Source organism: Amphiura filiformis, chromosome 6, assembly GCF_039555335.1.
Source record: "Amphiura filiformis chromosome 6, Afil_fr2py, whole genome shotgun sequence".
Taxonomy (NCBI): Eukaryota; Metazoa; Echinodermata; class Ophiuroidea; order Amphilepidida; family Amphiuridae; genus Amphiura; species Amphiura filiformis.
In genome coordinates this window covers 54,758,990-54,777,952 of record NC_092633.1, presented here as the reverse complement: position 1 = coordinate 54,777,952, position 18,963 = coordinate 54,758,990, and the positions used below count along the sequence as shown (strand labels likewise).

At 36.8% G+C, this 18,963-nt stretch overlaps 1 protein-coding gene across 1 annotated transcript in view; it reads right to left on the bottom strand.

Moving 5' to 3' along the window:
* The window catches only part of LOC140154618 (uncharacterized), a 48,826-nt gene that overhangs the window by 29,385 nt on the left and 478 nt on the right, over window positions 1-18,963 (bottom strand). The window contains 14 exon segments of the mRNA XM_072177186.1: window positions 4,040-4,475; window positions 5,721-6,861; window positions 6,863-7,111; window positions 8,534-8,673; window positions 9,270-9,388; window positions 10,088-10,156; window positions 10,680-10,762; window positions 11,274-11,364; window positions 12,556-12,588; window positions 13,828-13,958; window positions 14,703-14,886; window positions 15,403-15,464; window positions 15,970-16,080; window positions 16,534-16,676. Coding sequence (XP_072033287.1) covers window positions 4,040-4,475; window positions 5,721-6,861; window positions 6,863-7,111; window positions 8,534-8,673; window positions 9,270-9,388; window positions 10,088-10,156; window positions 10,680-10,762; window positions 11,274-11,364; window positions 12,556-12,588; window positions 13,828-13,958; window positions 14,703-14,886; window positions 15,403-15,464; window positions 15,970-16,080; window positions 16,534-16,650 — 2,966 coding nt within the window. The 5' untranslated portion in view covers window positions 16,651-16,676.

The window sequence follows — 18,963 nt, the reverse complement described above, 5'->3', positions numbered from 1 at the left end:
TCGGTCGGCGACACTTTGCCACAGGTCTTGGGCTTCGCTGGCCAGCGAAACCGTGCCTATATATCACTTAGGGCGATTGCGTCATCACACCACGTGGGATGCATGCACAAACAGCGCATATATCAAGTAGTATTTTGTAGTATTCAGGAGGGTTAGGGTTAAGGAAGCCTATACTGAGTTTCGATAGTGGTAACCTAACCCTAACCGCCTAAGGGCTTTTTGGCGACGGGAAGGGAAAGAAGGAAAGAATAAAGAGAGAAAAGAAGGAAAGAAGTTGTTTGCTCTGGGTGGGATTCGAACCCGAGACCCCTTGCATGCCAAGCACTCGGTCGGCGACACTTTGCCACGGGTCTTGGGCTTCGCTGGCCAGCGAAACCGTGCCTATATATCACTTAGGGCGATTGCGTCATCACACCACGTGGGATGCATGTTAGGGTTAAGTTTTACCTTTATCATTTCAGATAAGAGAATGCATCAGTAGGCAAAGTAGACATGTGCCCCTGATATTAAGGCATGAATCGTTAAATTTTGAGAACAAAGTACAAAATATGGTTCAAGCATGCATTTAAACATATTTATTCATCAATCTTTGCACAAGAACAAATGATAATGATACAAATTCAAGGGAATAATCCGAAATAATTAGGATGATTACGTAACCACATTATGTACTTTGTTCTCAAAATTACAAAAAATTACTTAGGCAATTATCGTAGTAGGGTGATGATATACATGCATTGTCACAGGTCAAGAACTTGGTCCCCATCTTACAAACGTGTCAATTCTTCAAAAATAACTGTTACGGTACATGATGACCTTGGTTGCTACAATGTATAGCTTCTTACCGTTTTCTGAATCTCATGATGAAAATCCACAACAAGACTAATCTACAAATATTCAATAAACAGTCCGCCAAATTGTCTACATGTATCACAATAACATAATAATTATGTCTGCTAATACCATGACATTACATATGCATACATTTGTTGCAGTCTTCAAGTTCAAAGCACTAAATATGTAACACTCAATTTCTAGAACAAGTTCCCCAAGATCTGAAAACACCCACATTTTGAAATATGGTAATTGAGACCTGGATATGATGAACAATACCCAGAGTCTCTCTCTCTCCAAAGGTCACATTGCATACACGTATGCAGGTGTGGTGCACACATGTATATATTGTGTTACCTTTTTCTGTGAACTCTGTATTTGTATGTGAGAGTCATCATAGGGACTGGGCTATTATCACCATGTGAATATAACTATCTGCAACACCTGGTCCCAGAATTAACATATTAAAAACAAATTAAAAGGCTTTATCTTTTTAGTTTCTGGTTGTCTATTATTCAGATATGAAAATGCAAGGGGATTATGAGAGTTGATCTGTAATTTTACTTCATCGATAAGGATTACGTGTCAGTGCATGAGGTGGGTGATAATTTTGGCGATTCACAATATGATGTGCCGCCAGCAGTTGCTTTTGCCAGCCCAATTTTAGACCTTCAGGGTTGTCATCGCCTTTCTAGCCACCATTGGATTTTCACGCAAGTGTGATAATAATAATGTTGAAAACAGCTCCACGGAGGATTCTGTGAGATCAATAGATGGAAAATCGATCTCTATAATTATTGTAAATCACTGTTTCACTGCACATTCACGTGTAACATTGTTATATTGACATTTAAACACACATGACATTATGTTCCAGTGATGTATTCGTATTACGAAGGTTTGGATGTAGACATTTTCCATTATGCACTGCGTATTTTGACCTACACTGGAGGTGCATCGTATTGTGAATCAAGCGAATTATAAGGGTACTGTCAAGCGTCAATCATTCTCATATCTGTCAAAAAAGGCTAGATATGACAAGATTACAACTTGGACCGGACACTGGTGTTTGAAGTGGTCAAGCACCCCCAATTGCTTATATCTCTCATTGTAATAATTTTTCTTTAATTAAACTTTTATACTCAAATTAAAAACTTGGATGTTATTCGGGTCCACATTAATGTGACACTTTTGAAAAAATTCAGACCTCCCTCTCTCTCTCTCCCACTCTCCCCTGCTCAGTGTGACAGTGTCACTGGTTTCACTTGATAGAACTGACCATTGTAGGCACTCTTTTACAGTGAAATTCTCTCATTTGCACTCTTTCACATTTGGAGAGTAGTGTATATGTGATAATTTTCGCAAGGGTTTTATTTTCACGGATTTCGCAAATGGAGTTCCATCTGTGAAATTAACACCTTGTGAATATATGTAATAATGTATTGCAAGCACAGGGCAAAACTGGGCAATCCTGAAAATATCAATCTCTCTCAGTCCAAATCGTGAAAATAACTATACGCGAAAATTACCACTTATACAGTACATTGTAAATACATGATGAAGCTGTATTATATATACACACTCTCTCAGCCTGAACTTCATCTATCCTGTATACATAGAACCTGAAGGGGTTCTAGGAAGAACCAAATATGGTTACGGAAAGACCAGAAAGAACCATTTTAGACATCAGCAGAGTTCTGTAAAGGCCAGACAAACATTTTGAGATACTTTCAATTCTCTTGAGGGTTATAGTAGTGGTCCAAGGCTGAGGGCTCAAGTCACAGATAATCTCCTTCAAAGTCATCAACAGGAAAGCCCCTGTACTACGGTACTCTAAGAAAGCTAACCACATGATATAGGCCTACAGCTTAACCATTATGAGTCAACAATAGTGGTCAAATCACCAATATGATGCATTGTGCTGATAACTTATGATGGTTTCTTGGACAGTTTTTAATGTGTATAAATGGCTAATTAATCTGAATTGGTTCCCATGTTGCACTTAGCACCACTTTCTAAATTTAGTTTTTCACCAATTAAAAAACTCAAATATCCTACGTAGTAATCATGGATGTATGGTCCACACTGTTATGGTTAATATGATCTGGTCAACAATAAATGCAATGCAGTAACTCATTGACGAGTTACTAGTATCATACATCAATCTTGTTTACAAAATTTGTTTTTTCTGTGATAATAATTAACTTAATAATTTAGGCATATATGAATTTTTAGTATTTGTAGATTTGTTGATAATTTTAACATTATGTTTTAACATCAAAAATACATATTGTTCATACTGCTATTACTCCCTGACTAATACAGTTAAACAATATTGAAATATGAATAAGTATTTCTCTATTGGAAAATGGATAGCTATCAAGAGATAATCTATCAATATCCAACAATGTCAAGAATATGTGCTCCTAGGGAGCATTCTTGGCAAGTGAAAGTAAGAATATTCTTGTCATAACATCACCATTATTATGAAAACATATTTGAATATCATATGGACACAAGGACTTTAGGTGCTGGCAAACAATATATAACTTGATGAGTACAGAACATTATGTCTTATGATGGGTCAAAAAAATGAAAAAAGAAATGGCAATTTTCATCATTTTTTCCAAAAGTGTACTCTTAAAGGCAAATTTAAAGTTGCCCTTACATGGATCACAAATATTTAATTATTTCCTTAAGTTGTGTAATAACTCTGTTAGATAAATCAAACAATTTTTAGTCTTTATTAATTTCCATTCTAAAATAGACATTAAATCAAATAAAGAATGTTGTGATTTTTAACTTTTCAGAATTTCAAGGCTTAAGTGATGGAAAACAAACAAACTGTTTTACCGGTCCGACCAAACCAAATTTAGAGTTTTTGGAGATTTTTGTTGTTGTAATTTTGCAAAAATCATGTACAATCTGATGTCTGTTTCAGCCCAAATTTATTGATTGTGATTGAAAATTTATGAAAACATTTAGAACATTTTCAAAATATTTACAAGAAATCATCAAATTTTTGCCAGATTTGTCAAGCTTCCAGTGATATTTTAGGGTAATTTTAGCCTCAAAAAATAAAAATAAAAACACATAATTACGACCGGCCAACCCTACTAGAAAGTTTGTCTGCCCATAAAACAGGTTTTTTTCCATCGCCTTATGGGCATTATGGAACTACAAACCAACAAGCTCATTTACTTACCTTTCTTTCATAGCAGATATCGATTCACTCACTGATGGTAGATTCAACTTTTGACCCGCAGTCAGGTCTACAAACATCATTGGAGGAGTAGGCATCGTGCCAGATGTATGCCACATATTGTTAGAATTATCCCACGAATTGGATCTTGATTGACTTCTGGGTACAGAATTAGGAGCAGGTCTTGGTGCGATATGTGGTGATGAAGAGGGAGTTATGGGTGACGATGCCGGTACATGCATCTTAATAGGCAATGAGGATGCTGATGATAGAGATGATGCCTCATGAATTGATGGAGTTGACATGGATCTTTTAGGGGATGGGTTGACTTGCGAAGGAGGGTCCAAGGATTCTGATAGTTCTGAGGTGGCAATGGCCATTTCTTCCTGCATCTCTTTGCTGTCAAGTTTAGACTGGACTGGTCTATTTGAAGTTTCACCTGAAACAACAATTTATAAATATCATAAATATTCATGCTTGAGGGAAGAGCATAATGGCCACTTCACTATTTAATTAAGTCTTACTGCCCCATATCGGATTTGGTGCCAAGTTTTAATAGGTTATTCCAGGTAAAAGACATACAAACCCTGCAGAAGACATGACTTTAATCTTCCAAACAGGGAATGTGAATTTGAAAGCAGGTCATATGCACAGGTGCCTCCATTTGAAATCTATGCCTATTATTCTATTTCAACCAAATGTGCTGAACATATTAACATTTTCCTCTGCTTTTCCCTTTCTGTTATTCTCTTATTACAGTTAAGCTGGTTGCAAACTATATATCAATTTAGTAGAGAATGGTCCATCAAAATGGAGATATTGGCATCAATGGAGAGACCAGATTTTCTCATTGATCCTAACAAATATTAGGACTCACAAATGTTTTTTAATCTTACAAGCCCAAATTGATATAAGAGTGTAAACCCATTTATTAATCACACAGTATTCTGTGCCTTCAGAATACAATGTGGCTCTCATGTACATGTATGAAGGAATTGAAATGGACTATTCCATTTAAAATGCACACCTGAAGACATGACCTTAATCTTCCACAAAAGGAGTGTGAATTTCATATGGAGTTACCTGAATGGGTGACTCCATTTAAAATATATGTGACGTGTCATGTCAAAAGGAGACACTTTTGGGCAGGAGTGTAATGGAGAAATAGCCAAAAATCGGCCCGGGTGATTTTTTCACAATTTGAGTTTGTTGTGAATTTGTGATGTTATTAATGTTTAAAATATTGTCTGATAGTTTCAGACTGGAATATAACTGACATCTTGTATTTTTTGGGACATTTTTCAAGGTAATTCCTACTCTCAACATTGTCAATAATATTTTTAAAGGCCGATATCTCAATTTCCAATTTTATAACACCATAACTTACGAACTCAATATCTTCGCTTAGAAATGTCCGATTTCATTGGGAAATACGGTGTTGTGGAGCAAAATATCTCTATATTTAAGATATGTAAAAACCTCAAAATTGATAACCTGCCCAAAAGTGTCTCCTTTTGACATGACACGTCACATATAACCCCTGTGTAGGAGATTAAGGTCATGTCTTCAATAAGGGGTGTATGGATTTCAAATAAAACAGCCCAATACCGCAAAAGAAAATCCATAGGTGGGGAGTGGGAGTTAAGCAATGTGCAATTAGCATCCTCCTTTAACTTACACCTACCGATTTCTGCTATTCTACTCTTCCTCTTCTTCTTTTTCTTCCTCTTGTCCTTGGTTGTATCTCCCATTTCAGATGCCCGCCTTCTGACAACAACTGGATTCATATCTGCCTCAGCCACTGGATTCATCTCTGCCTCGGCCGCAGTCATGGGAAGAGACATTGTCCTACGCAATGAATGAGGCACTGGTGGCAGTGTAGGAGGTGCATCCTCATCTGGGAAATCCTCAAAGTGACTTAATGATGATGACGAAGTATTGGAAGCAATAGGCACACTAATAGATTTGGTAGAAGGCACTGGCTTTTGGCTTAGAATGTTGCTTGTTGACTCTTGTGACATTACATCTGAATCTATACAAGATTCTGCTTGGTTTCTTTGTCCTAAGTGTTCCAAACTAGTTTCCTCAAGACTCTCCTCCCATTTTGGCATCTTCTGGCTGATTGACACCTCTGGACTAGGTGTAGTTCTTGGACCAGTGCAAGAAGCAATATCATTTTCTTCTAACTGGTCTTCTGTTAAGTCTGGTTGAAGAGCATGATCTTTACTTTTTAATGATTTTACTACATGACTTGAATGCTCTGCATCTTGAGTTGCTAAACTTTGATTCAATTTACTGTCAAGGGTAGTTGATATTTGTTCATTTAGCTGTACATCTTCCCATTGATGTTCGCTGTTAGTACTGTTTACGGAACTACTGTGACTTACAGTCATAGTATTACTGAGTTGTTGAGCAGCATGATTGTTTGTGGAAGCTTCATCCATAAATTGCATTGTATTGGCATTGATTTCAGAGGAACTTTCTAAGCTTATCCTGGAATCCGCCCTATCTTTTGAACTACAGTCACTCTCAGTTTCACCCACTTGATGTGACAAATCAGTATCACTTTGACGAGATGTTCCTTCATGATCTGTGGCAACTGGTATCCTGCAGTCTGGCTCAGGTGTCACCTCTGTAAATCCAGAGGTAACACCCTGTTGGGCAGAAGTAAACACATCACCAGAATATGCACCCTCTTCTGCCCTTGTCACATCACCAGCGGGATATGGACCTTCTGGCACCTTGAGTGTAACTGCTGTCACAGGATCATCACCTGCTTGTAATGGTGTGTCATCAAAAGAGTCTTCGCTGTCATGTCGATTGCGTGATTAAATATATTCCAGACTCTAACCGAACGCTATCGCATGACTCCAGACTGCTTCGTCGACTGCTGGCAGAGGAACAGCTCCCTGGGGAAGCAGATTTAATGTGGTCGACCAGATCTTCTAGCTGTTCCACAAGGTCTAAATCTGTGGTATTGTCCATGAGTTGATAATTCAGCTCCCTGATAAGGCTGAGAGGGATGTGACGTCTTGCTCTCAGATGTGTTACTCTTGGGGCAAACACAATGCACATCTGAAATGATTAATAGGAACAATAAATCCATCTTATAAGAATTTTAATAATGTAATTTTTCCTTTAAAGCCATATTATAACATTTTCAAACAAAATAGATTGGCATTTCTTTGCCATAAAATGTTTGCTTTTACTGTCAGATATATTCCCTTTTATTTTTGAGCCGAACAACTACGGCAAAGCAAAGAAAATTGGAATTTACTACCAGCGCACATGTTGCCAATACGTACCACTCCTTCGGTCATGTTGTGGCACGACCCTTTGTTGTGTATATCACCGTCCTGCACGCCGTGTACGTACTGTGTGTTATGAACATTGTGTATGCGTTCAACTAATAATTCCATCGTAATAATAAAGCGCCGGTTCCGGCGTTTTATTAAAAATCTCGGATTTTGACAAAACTAAAGCACCTAGAGTCTTGATTTTTGCAGGGTATATTGGTTTAATAAAGTACAATTTAATTGTGTAAAAAAAGGAATTTTAAAAATTCAGTGAGGGCGTCTGCTCAGCAAATGTTATAATATGGCTTTAATTCTGAATGCTAATACATCTTCATCAACTTTTAATTGTGTTTTGATTGTATATCACTGTGTAATTCAGCCATTTGGCTGGGTGATATAAATATAATACTGTAAAAGTGGAAATTTTCGTGCTACATTTATTTTTGCGCTTTTCTCATTCCAAGCTGCTACCGCAAAAATAACAATGGATGAATATGTTCCTTTTGTGTACAGGTCAATGTAAGGAAACTTAGAATTGCAAATTGAAAAAACAAGGGAAACAGTTCAAAATTAGCAAAGAGCGAATAATTAATTGTGTGAAAATTTGCACTCTTACAGTAGTAGTCATTTGATATACCAGAATATCCTAAAATTCAGTAAAATTCTGATTTGGGCATTTTGAAACAAATATAAATTTGTTCATAAACCGTGGAAGTGGTGGATGTGACAGCAATCCAGCAAGGCAAAATCTGATATTTATCATGGTAAGCATAAGACAACATGTGTTCAAAATAGCTCTTTTTGTTTACATGTATTATGGTCCATTATCATCAATCTGTAATATTATCTTGTCATCCTACCATCCTCAAACTGACTCGCTACATACACACAAGTAACATTCATCAACTGATGAAATAAAATTGGTCATTTACAAAGCAAACAAGTTTTCTTGGTAAAAAATCTTGTTTTTTTGTCTCTGCCCCACATATGGAGCTCCCTTCATATTAACATCTGTGAATCTCATTCCACCATAAGTTTTAAAACATAATACCTATTCTCATCATAAGTTTTCCACTCAGCTTTTGGTATTATTCATTATGTGTTGTTTTAAGATGTTTTTCCACAGATACAAGTTGTAGTTTCTAGTTGTAGTCAGAAGTTTGTGAAATGCCTAGCTATATCTTACAGGTTAGGCCCTTACCTTTGCACACTGATGCCATAAACTTTGCCCAAACAGCTTGGCAATACACCTCTCAATACTGAGTAAGAAGTATCTGTGTAGTCTACCATTTTCTTGCAAGCAATAGAGTTGACCTTTGTGACACCCTGCATCCACTATCCCTGTATTAAAAATTTAAAAAAGTGTTGCTGTCAGCAATTTAATTAATGGAATTTGTCTATTTAGCATGGCTATAGTATATGCTTCATTTTAGCTGTCAAGGTTTTGATTGTAATCAATACTTTCAAAGGGGTATAGAATTGGTGTCTTTTCCAAATCCATTATTTGTTAAGTTAAGGTTCCGAACTATATAAAAGTTACATTTTTCAAGGAAAATGGGCAGAGAATCCACCGGGAGGTCATGTTTGTGAAAACATAAATAAATAAGGCATTTATAAAATATTTTTATTTTACATTTACAGCCTTTGAACCAGGGAACATTTTTTTGAATTGGCCTTACTTTTTAATATAGGGTCTATAAAGTTAAAAAATTAGTGTTTCTGTTAAGTTTGTTTGCAAAAAACTTACATACAATAGTCAAAATCTTTAGTTTTCAATGCCTATAGCAAGGAAAAAAAGTCTGGAGCAAATACGGTTAATGGAGTACAAAAGCCTTGTGGGTCTGGCATTGTGAAGTTTAAATCAATGGTGCCTTTTTGCTTTCTTATGTGTATGATTTACTAACACAAGATGAAGCATGTACATGTATCACCATTACCTTTAATATCACTTGTCCACACAACAACATCAACAGCAAAGGGGTCAAATATAAACACACCCTTGTCAGTCCATGTCAGCAAAAAAGCGACTCCTGCAAAAAACAAGCACAACCATGCACTAGTATCAAAGTGAAAACATTAATTTGTGCACTTTTTGTACTAATAATTTAATCTTCATCATGTTCATGACCACCAATTTGAGCCCAATCAGAACAATTTAAAAAGTGACCACTACAAGACCTTTGACCTCCGCTTGATTGTTAACAATGATCCCATCCTCCTCCAGCCCATGTGCGAAAACTTAAATTCGTAAATTTAAAAAACAGGCGTGGTGACATATTTTGGGTTTGATGTTTGCTGTAGACAGGGGCATAGCTATGGGAAGACAGGGAGCACATACCCCTAGTGCCTTGAAGGAGGGGCTACCAAATTAAAGCCAAATATAGCTATACTTAAATCAATCAATTCAATTAGTGAAAAGTCAAAATCAAAATTTCCAAACAAAATGAGTCATTATTAGAGACCATTTAAGGCTAAAATTCACCTTGATTATGACTAAACTTGCGGGCATAGAAGAATTGCATTTGTTAAACATTTTAGAACGTACACAGTGTAAACATGGAAGTGGGGTTCTGATTGGCCGATTCATTGGTCTGACAATCATACCAACAAACCGATTACACGTCATAGCGTTGGTTGGTGAAGAGCGCTGCTCATGAAGAGAGCACAGTGCCTTGAGTATGTTGCTCAAGGCGTTCATGTTGATGAGGCCAAGAGAGTGCCATTCTCTTCTAAAAGCCAGTGTACAAGTACTTACCCCATAGGTAGTAACACAGGAAAATTGAATGATTGAGGCTTTTGTTCATTCACAAAGTCTGGTTGTTTACTGCAAATATAGAAGTTAAAGAAATGTTTAGCTCATAGCAACTGACATATGGAAAATAATCAGAGACATAATATGGAAAACATATATATATTTGCACTATTGTGGCATTGTTGCATTCAGCCTAACAAGCACCCAAGTCATCCAAAGGTGGTGCTTAATAATTTAAATATTGAAAGTGAAAGTGGACAGTTTTCAAAGAAATCATAATTCAGGAATATAGCAAAATTATGCCAGGACAAATGTCACAATTTTTCCAAAATTATTTTGATGTTATTCAACTTACAATTTTTACCCTATTTAATGCTGAAAGTGCACTGGTGAAGGAAAATCCTTGAGATGGGAGGGGGACTATGGTGTCCCACAGTCTAAATTTATTTGTTTCCCTACAGTGTAGTGACTCTAGCACCAATATCCTAGCCCTCTACCTCAACCTGAAAACTAATTCTGGAGTAACGTGGAAGGCAATCCACACATGGAAAGTGAAATAATAAGTTTAAAATAAGTGACTACCATACATATTCACCTTGGTCCGACGACAGGAAGAGGTGGTATAGCCAGCAAATGCTTGAATTGATGAGTGGCTTGCACTTGTCCAACCACATTTGCCTGTAAGTACATTGAAATCACACACAAAAAAGTCAAACTTTATAAATATTGCATCATACACAATCATACACAGTGGTGGCGGAAGCATTACAATTAGGATAGATGAGTATATTTTCTTCTGCTCTTACTGTGACATTTGCGAGAGAAGCCCTCAAAAAATGTTCAATTTAAGACTATTTTAGCCCCAAATGATGGTGAATTTTGCTAATTGATATGCCAGTGCACGCAACATAACATTTTGCAATTTAGCCCTATTTTGGCCCAGAACCCTGTGTTTTTTAGGCTAAAAAGAAGATGCACAAGGCAATCATTGCTTTATTTTTCTCTACTATTAGGATTCTAGGGGATGTCCCTATTTTTTTTGGGGGGCACATCACCCCATACCCCTACTTTCGCTGCCTTTGATCTTACATGTTCAGGATTGCAATGACATATAACTATAGGCTAAAGAAAGAAAGCAGTTTACAAACCCAAAGTGTTATGAAGGATATGAAGGGACAACTGCTCTTACCTCCCACACCCTACTGCCAGGCCTTCCTGTGTATATGGCAGGGAAATCACTGCCAATCCTCTGTAAGAAACAACCTCCAAATTGACCATCTCTGCAAATGAGACCAACATAAAACATATCATTCTGATTTAGTTGCTGGCACATCAATGTGAACTCTAGCTATGGTTTAAATAGTTGTCGATGGTCAACAGTAAAATGTATGTGTAGCGCCATATGGAATGGTCAACGACAAATTACACAAGGCTCATATCATGCATCCAGGGAGAGGTTTGTGTCAAGAGGAAGCTAGTACTGAAGGACTTGAGAATGGCTCTCTACTGTTGGTACGGAGGGACCTAGTCATCCGTCATATTATTTGGCTTTGACTGTAAGAGAGTATGAAATTAAAATAAAACAAAGGTATCGGAAGGTGCAACTCCAGGCTGGAAGATATGTTAATGGCTACTGGTGATGACAGATCATGATTAAAGCCTGTTGCAGAAAACACTGTTCTTGGTGGTCCCATGCAGGAAAGGAACAAGTACAAGTAGTCAAGTACAAATGTTTAGATCAGCACAAATCTTTTATTCTAGTTTGGTCGAGCCACCTTATTTTAGTTCCTATAGTATAATTGCATTATGCCTCATTGGTTTTAATCCACAGGAAGCAATTTGGAAGTTACAAGTTTATCATTATCTCTAACTTGCTCATCAACCAATTGTGCTTTTGCTGAAATCCTCACACACCAAAATACTTGATTGTAAACTTACATGCTTTTACCCCAGGGAGGGTACTCAGTACAAATGACCATACAAGGATGGGCTGCAAGCATGGGTCACATCTTCTGCCAATTAGTACACCAATGGCCCAATTATGATATACGGATAGGAAATATTATCAAAATTTTCCCATTTTTTCATAAAAATACCACAAGTTTCCCTAGCTGTAGCCAAAATTGTCAAAATTTGCCCAAAAATGTGAGAAAAGTTGTAAAACTTTGACAATTTGCATTATTTGTCCCACAAATTTGACTTCGAATATAGTGATGGGTTCAAATTTCTTTGAAAATTTGTATATGGATGGATCCAATTTTCATTATTTCAAAATATCAGCAGTACACCCCTGCCCAAACCAAACTTGAGTACCCCCCTGAGTTTACAATGCTAATTCTGTTATGTACTTATGTTGATTTTGCTGACTATTATGCTGTATCTCAGTTTCCCAAATTTGCTGCCTTTGACCTGGTTGGATGAGATCACATTTCAAATTATCTGTAATTGGATCACCCTGTACATATACTTACCTTGGCTTCTTACCAACTGTATAGGATTGTTTCCTGCAATGATAACCACAAAACACACACATGTGACAATATTGTACAATACACACCTAGCAAATATACATGTAAAATGACAGGAAATCTCTTGCCAGTTGACCAATAACTAGGTTTTGGAGAAACTTACATTTTGTTACTATAAATTGAGGGTCTCATTAACTCCAAAATATATGTATCATAGTTTTCATGTTTTTTTAGCGTTTTGAGATTTGGTGCTGTTTATAGCGTAAACACTGATGAGTTATGATTGGCTAATTGAATCATGTCATTATCACATCAGCACCTCATTCGCTGATTAAGCTATGTAGCTATGTGTGACCTAGTTCTTTTTACACAATAATCAGGAAGAGTAGTCGGACATCGCTGAAGGATCTTGCCAAATAGTATAATTCTATTTGAAAGAGACCAATAATATTGAGGTTAATTATGTTAGATAATGGTCAAGGTCTAATGCCTCTATCCTTTCTTTAAAACACTAGCATTGTTTGGAATCCAGTATATATACTATATACAGGTGTTTAAGAACAAAATAAGAGGTTCCTAATTTTCAGACACTTATTGACCAAATCTTGTTAGTACCCCCTGCATTTTTTTAAGTCAGGGCATGTCACAATAACAAAATCTTTCAAATAATTAAATCATATTAACAGACTTATATTTAAAAAAATAGTGGCATCTGTTAAAGTCTTACTAGCTAACTTTAAGACTGGGTACCCAAATTCTTTGTGTTTGTCACTATCATCAAGTCATAATATGAACACTTTGTTTCCATTCAACAGGATAAATTTGAGCATTTGACATTGAATGATCCCATTTGTTGACTTCAACATGACCTTCAAAATGTTTGTCATGATATGAACATCAAATGTACTATTCCAGTCTATGGTTTGAGCCCAATATGACAGTCATAGGAAGTGGTTTGGACAAATGATCCCAGATGACCTCTGCATGACCTTTGACCCTACCTAGTCCATGTAAGTGTTGTACTCCATCCTGTTGTACTCCATCCCTTCACCCTCCCTTCTTGCCTTTCTTTGAATCTTTAATACAAATCAATTTCTTATGGATATTACTAGAACATTGCTTTAACCCCAATAAAAGGTATACTTATAATTGTGATCCCAGCAGGGGGTCTTGGAAGACAGTAAATGTAATATGATCCATGACATGGCAAAACATTTCTTTCCTTACTCTAACCTTTTAAAATATGTATATAGGATCTCAATATAAAATACTTACTTTGCCGTGTCACAAATGACACATTTTGTTTGGGCTGACACTAGCACCTTTTCATCGGCATAGTCAAGCTGTACAATGGGAGATTCAGCAGTCAGAAGTAGCTCTGTTGGCATTTTGAAAAATCCAGACACCTGACAGAAAAATACAACCATATTGATTAATTTGTGAATAATCTCAGTCATCAAGGTAGATAAACATAATAAAATGAATATCAAATCTGTTCATCTGGACTTACTATTTTTGATAGCGACAGTATCGCGTCAGTATCGCGTCTCCCTTCAGTGGTCTGAAAGAGGAGTCAAGCTGTCAAGGACCTACGACGCAGCAATCAGGAAACTACCCCGTCGACTCTCCTGTGACGTCATACCATCAAGTGTGTCACAGGTCAATAGTTCATCACCTGATTGATGATGCGTATTGGGAGAGACGCGATGAGTCTAGATGAACAGATTTAATATTAATTTTATTAACCATATTGATTAATAATTTAGGTTTCTGATTTCTCCAGAGAGGATGCACAAGGGAGTAGACTCTGCATATAGCTTATGTATGATGCTATTGAAAATCATATTGATTAATGATTTCTGATTTCTCCATAGAGGTTACACTAGGGGAGAACTATACATATAGCCCATGCATGACGATATGGGATATCTTACTGATTAGGTTTCTGATTTCTCCAAGGATGTTAGACTAGGGGAGTACAGACTCTGCATATAGCCTATATGCATAATGTGATGGGAAATCATATTAATGATTTAGGTTTCTGATACAGTATTCCCAAGGAGGTATAGACCAGGAGAGTACATACTTGTCTTATTTCAACCTTATTCCTGCCTGAAGCATCATCTGTAATGTATACAGATTGTACATACCTTCCTACAGTCTGCATTGGTTTGTGTCACTCTTCCTTTGTTGTCTCCAGAAAATAATCTCAAGCTTGCTGCATCCCATTGTAGACTGGTCACCTGCACATTACGATGGGCTGTGGATATTGCCAACCTCTCTGGCTGGTCTCGTGTGTCTAAATTCAACTCCCATGCAATCACAAAACCAAAACTGTGGGAAGGAAAATATGAGATTTTATAATTTCATCACCAAAATAGATTATCTACAAACTTAATAAGTATAATATCCCTTTTAGAATTCCCTGCATGCATCGTAATATACAAATGCACAACCACTCTAAAATGCTCGAATTCCACTATTTTATGTTACTATAATTAAATACTAAAATTATAATGCATTAACTGAAATTAGTCTTAGTACAAGTCTTTGGGCTTGATTGTCACAGCATACGAAAAACACCCTGAAAACACATTTTTGGCCAAATATTAAAATTTTACTTTTATTGCCAGTTAGGACCAACTATTAGGATTAGGATTTTGCTATGTTTCATTTGGCAAAACAGGATAATATTTCTTTTATTCCAAAAAATTTGTTTTGTATTTTTCTGGAATAGGGAGTAGTGTGTTCACTGTTACACAAAAGATTGTGTGTCGTCATTGGCTGGTGTTAACAAACACACCCCCATATGCACCCCTACACACACTGCTATATAACTCATCACATTACCTGGTAGCAAATCCAACAATATTATCATCTGGAGCAAAGGCAACTTTTGTAACAGCCCCTTCCTGTAAACAAATAATAGGAATCTCTGTAAGGATAGTAATATTTTTGGAAGACCAAGCCAGGGAATAACAGTCTTTTGTTAACATGCTTGTGTACTCTCAGAAATGCATTAATTACTGTACTTCTTAATAATGCAAGATATATGAAAGTATACATATTTGGAATGGAAATTACATGTAGTCAAGGAATCTAAATAAAAACACAGATGTTTATTTGGTCAACAATTCAAATAATGAAGTCAAAGTCACAAATCAATTTTGTACTTTTGAAGGAAGTAACAGTGGGCGATCATACTCTGCAAGCGATTCAACTAAAAGTGACCTAATAAGGATAACATTTGACAATACTGATGTCTGCTGATTTCTTCCTATATGTCATTTTTTCATGCACACAATACATACTCAGACTTTATACACTTATCCTTTTCTTTCAAGCTATTTGTGCAAATTACTAATAATTTGAGACTAAGATAATGAGTAACACTGATGGTGCCTATACTAGTCTTACCTTGTTTGTCAGCACTTGTAAATATTTGAGGCTTTCCCTGTGGAATATGTACAACCCTCCAGTTGATGCACCCAAAGCTATGTACCGCCTGCTTACTCCAATAGATGTATACTGAAAACAAAATAGGATTAATTAAGTACCAGCTGATAATGAATAATTCATGGCTACACATACACTACAAGATTCCTACATGTATTGCGGCTGCTTGCACAGGAACACCATTGCCAAAGTACCTGACTGGTGTACACAGACAGAGCACCTACCTACAGAGTACCAATGCACAGGACCCACCAGCAGTGCACCAATACTACACCTGCACACCCCTGGTACTGCACAGTACCTTGGTGACGGTGTACGAGTTTAAGCGGTCACAATAGGAATCTGGTGGTGTATCTGTGAGGAGTGCAACTGCCTGGTTCAACTTGAAACAAGACACGCTATAAGAAGTTTGGAGCTTTCAGAGTCAGTAGAGGAGTTACAAATGAAAAATGTGAAAATGCATTTACAATGTCTTCATATTTTTCTCCAAGAGCACTAAACTAGAACACTCATTTCTTGAAATACCTTGATTCTAGCAGATGCTCTAATTGGTGCATTTAGGCCTTCCAGTGATTCAAATTCAGCAAATATGTGTGATCCTGAAGATTGCCTGCTAGCACCTGTTGTGGCGTCCTCTGCCATGTCTAACAGGGAGGAACCAATTACTTCTGTGTGGAAGAAAGGAAAACAATGAAATTAGATAAATCAAAGAAATACAAAAGGTATACAAAAGAAATTAAACTGAGTGAATTAGAAAGTTCAAGAGTCTGGACGATATACATGTGCATGTTATTTATTTTACTTGGCCTTATTGGTTGTATTGACGTTACCATACTGATCAATGCTATAAATGTTAGTTTTATGTTACAGTATGGTTGGATACATTTATCAACATTTTAAAATTAACCAATGTTTGTTAGCTTTAAAATTTATATTGGTTGGTTGTTTTGACATTATCACACAACAAATTTAAAGGCAGTTTTAATATAATTTATCATAATATTTTAGAATCATAGAGAGTTTGTCTGTCTGTCCGCACGATATTGCGTGCGCGCCAAGCACTTACGCGGAGTGTCTCATAGTAGTTTATATGGGTAATGGTAACGGGTGTTGGTTAAAGCCTTAATGTACGATCTTTTTTCAGAATATACCTTTATTTTCAAAACCGATTTTTGGGCATATTTGTAATACTCACACATGTTCAAACTTACATCTATGAGCAAACTGTCAAATTCACCCTATTTGTAGTAAAACAGGATGATTTTCTGTTGGTCCGACATATTATCATAATTTTCAGATTATGATAATATAATTATGATAATATGTCGGAATGATCGCAAATCTTAGTCTCCTACGAAGCCAGTTTGGTTACGCTCCCTCCAAAATGAGAACCGCCCAACACGAGAATCGCGAAATCTAATGTTTAAAGCCATATGTGTGATTTGCTCCACAGCGACGCCCTCAATTTTTGTTGAATTTCTACTTTTTGTATGATTGTATTAAAGCCATAATGTACACAATGTAATATGAAATTGGTTAAGTTTTTTCAAACCTGATTTTTTGGCATGTAATGTTTACACATGTCCCAACTTGCACCTAAATGGAATCGGCCAAATTTGTTGTCTTTGTAGGTCAACAGAGCAAGCATCATAATTTAAAAATTATGATAATATGTCCTCCCATAGAACTGCTTCAGGTTAGACGTCCTTTACTGGCGGGTCACATGGGGGTCACATTAATTAAGGCAGTCGCGTTCATTGATTGGCTTACGATTGCAATAAATGGTTTTTGCAACCAATCACAAAACGGGTTATATGGCGCCCGGCCGTCGGAAATTTTGCACAGTCCATGATGACGTCATGCCCCAGCGCCACAAGGTGGAGGCTTCGCTTGCCTGCGAAAGCGAGCGAGTGGTATTAAGTCAGTTTCACACCTGTGATTTAGTGAAGCACATCATAAAATCTCTGAGCACATCCACAGCGCATTTGACAGATAAAAATGGAATTTGCAATTCTGAGCAACAGGATTCCATGAAATGGACGATTATGTAAGTTATTCTGCAGGATCGGTAATAATAAACAGCTGGTCTGCTTTATTTGAAGTGCATATTGAAGTTTGTGACTTTGTATGTTTTATGTGCATTAGATATTACAGGAAGCTTAAATTGGCACGCTTTCCTGCAATTTGTCTGTCGCTTACGAAAGTTATTTGGAGTTCAGTGCACGTCATACCGAGTGTGACATGACCTCGCTGGGCATAAGTTCTTACGATACATCTTTCGAGGTGCAGTTTCAGACAATAGCTTGGGATTATTGGGGCAGAGGTTATCTATTGAATCCTTTCATGACCACTGAAGCATAGTCAAGTCTGCCAAGGACACTCGGCACGAATTGAAAGACCATATCACTCTCGACAAAAGAATGCATGCATGTCAAAGGTCATACGACACCAATTTGGTGTTTGTAAAGCTGAATTTATACTCGATCGCCGAGCGATGCGATTAATCGCTTTTGAAAAAGCGATTTGCAATCGCCAAATTTTGCGATGCATCGCCCGTTGCTTTTGCATTTATACTTATCACGGCGATAGCGATTGCAGAAGACAATTAAAATATTCTAAATGCCACAAAATACATTTTTAAAACATGAGTTGCTGTCAATAATTATTGCTTTGAATTAATTTATCACCAAAAGTTAAAAATCAAGAAAGGTAAATTAATTAGCAAAATAATAGATCCAGTTGGTTGTATATGATTGGTTGACGCATTCACGTGTCAAGCGATATCGCTGGGAAGTTGAGATTTCTTCAACTTGCAAAAGCGACGTCGTTTTTGCCTCCGCGATTTGAATCGATTGATCGGCTTGACGCACTGGAAATGTAAAGTAAACATTGAGCATGCGTGAAAATCACTTTTCTGCAAAAGCGATCGAGTATAAATTCAGCTTTATGCTCCTC